Here is a 961-nt window from a genome sequence, read left to right on the forward strand (position 1 = left end):
TGTCCGCTGTAATGTCCAATAACGTGGATTTTTTGTGTCTTTGTTGCAGCGATAAACCGCGTGCAGCTGTTGGGTCGAGTGGGTCAGGACCCGGTGATGAGACAGGTGGAGGGCCGCAACCCCGTCACCATCTTCTCCATAGCAACCAATGAGATGTGGCGATCTGGAGACGGAGAGACGAGCTCGCCGGGTACAGTGTCCGAAGGTCACAGTTAGTTCAGTCTGGAAAATCCTGGAAAAGTCAGGGTCAAGGACAGTCGGAGACTTTAAAATTCAACGATAATTTCAGTTTCTGGATGATTAGTTGTCATTTTTTGAGATTTTGAAAGAAAACAAACCTCCCAAACCCACAGGCTTTCTTCAAATCGTCAGTAATGTCGCCGTTTTCAGTCGTACTAAAAAATCTTACATTTAAATTTTATGTATTTTCTTTAGAAATCATCCAAATGTTTTTTTAAATCAGCAAAAATTTTATAGGTGCATGGTGGTCCTACCTGTCTTTCTAACAACAGGCGCTCACGCCACTGCCAGTAAACATATGAGAAACGAATCTAAATCACGTAAACATCCAGAATAATTAAAAAACAGCTGTACTTCTGTTTCGACGTGAACCAAACTCCCGACAAACAGCTCCAGCAGACAGAATCAACACGTTTATTTCATTTCCAACAAATACAGAGACCAGAAAAAATGATACCAATTAAAAATTTCGAAAAGATTCTCCGTCGGGGAAACAGAACGAAGGACGGTTTTCTGACGTTCGCTTCAGGGTCAGAAAAACATCGTCTGCGTTTTCTGTTTCCGTGAAGAATCGTTCTGTAACATTAATAATAATAATAAAATATTATTGATCTGCTGTTTGTGTCTCCAGGGGACATCAGTCAGAAGACGACGTGGCATCGCATCTCAGTGTTCAAACCCGGTCTGAGGGACGTGGCCTACCAGTACGTCAAGAAAGGGT

The 961-nt window shown here is 42.4% G+C and overlaps 1 protein-coding gene across 1 annotated transcript; it reads left to right on the forward strand.

The window, feature by feature from the left end:
• Positions 1–42: 42 nt before the first annotated feature.
• On the forward strand, positions 43–958 carry ssbp1 (single-stranded DNA binding protein 1; the record flags this gene model as incomplete). The annotated part of the gene is made up of 2 exons (XM_042483348.1): positions 43–190; positions 872–958. Coding segments are annotated over 2 exons (235 nt in total), but the record flags the coding sequence as incomplete, so codon positions are not given.
• Between the last annotated feature and the right edge of the window lie 3 nt (positions 959–961).

This window comes from Plectropomus leopardus, unplaced genomic scaffold (assembly GCF_008729295.1).
Source record: "Plectropomus leopardus isolate mb unplaced genomic scaffold, YSFRI_Pleo_2.0 unplaced_scaffold91356, whole genome shotgun sequence".
In the NCBI taxonomy this organism is placed as follows: Eukaryota; Metazoa; Chordata; class Actinopteri; order Perciformes; family Serranidae; genus Plectropomus; species Plectropomus leopardus.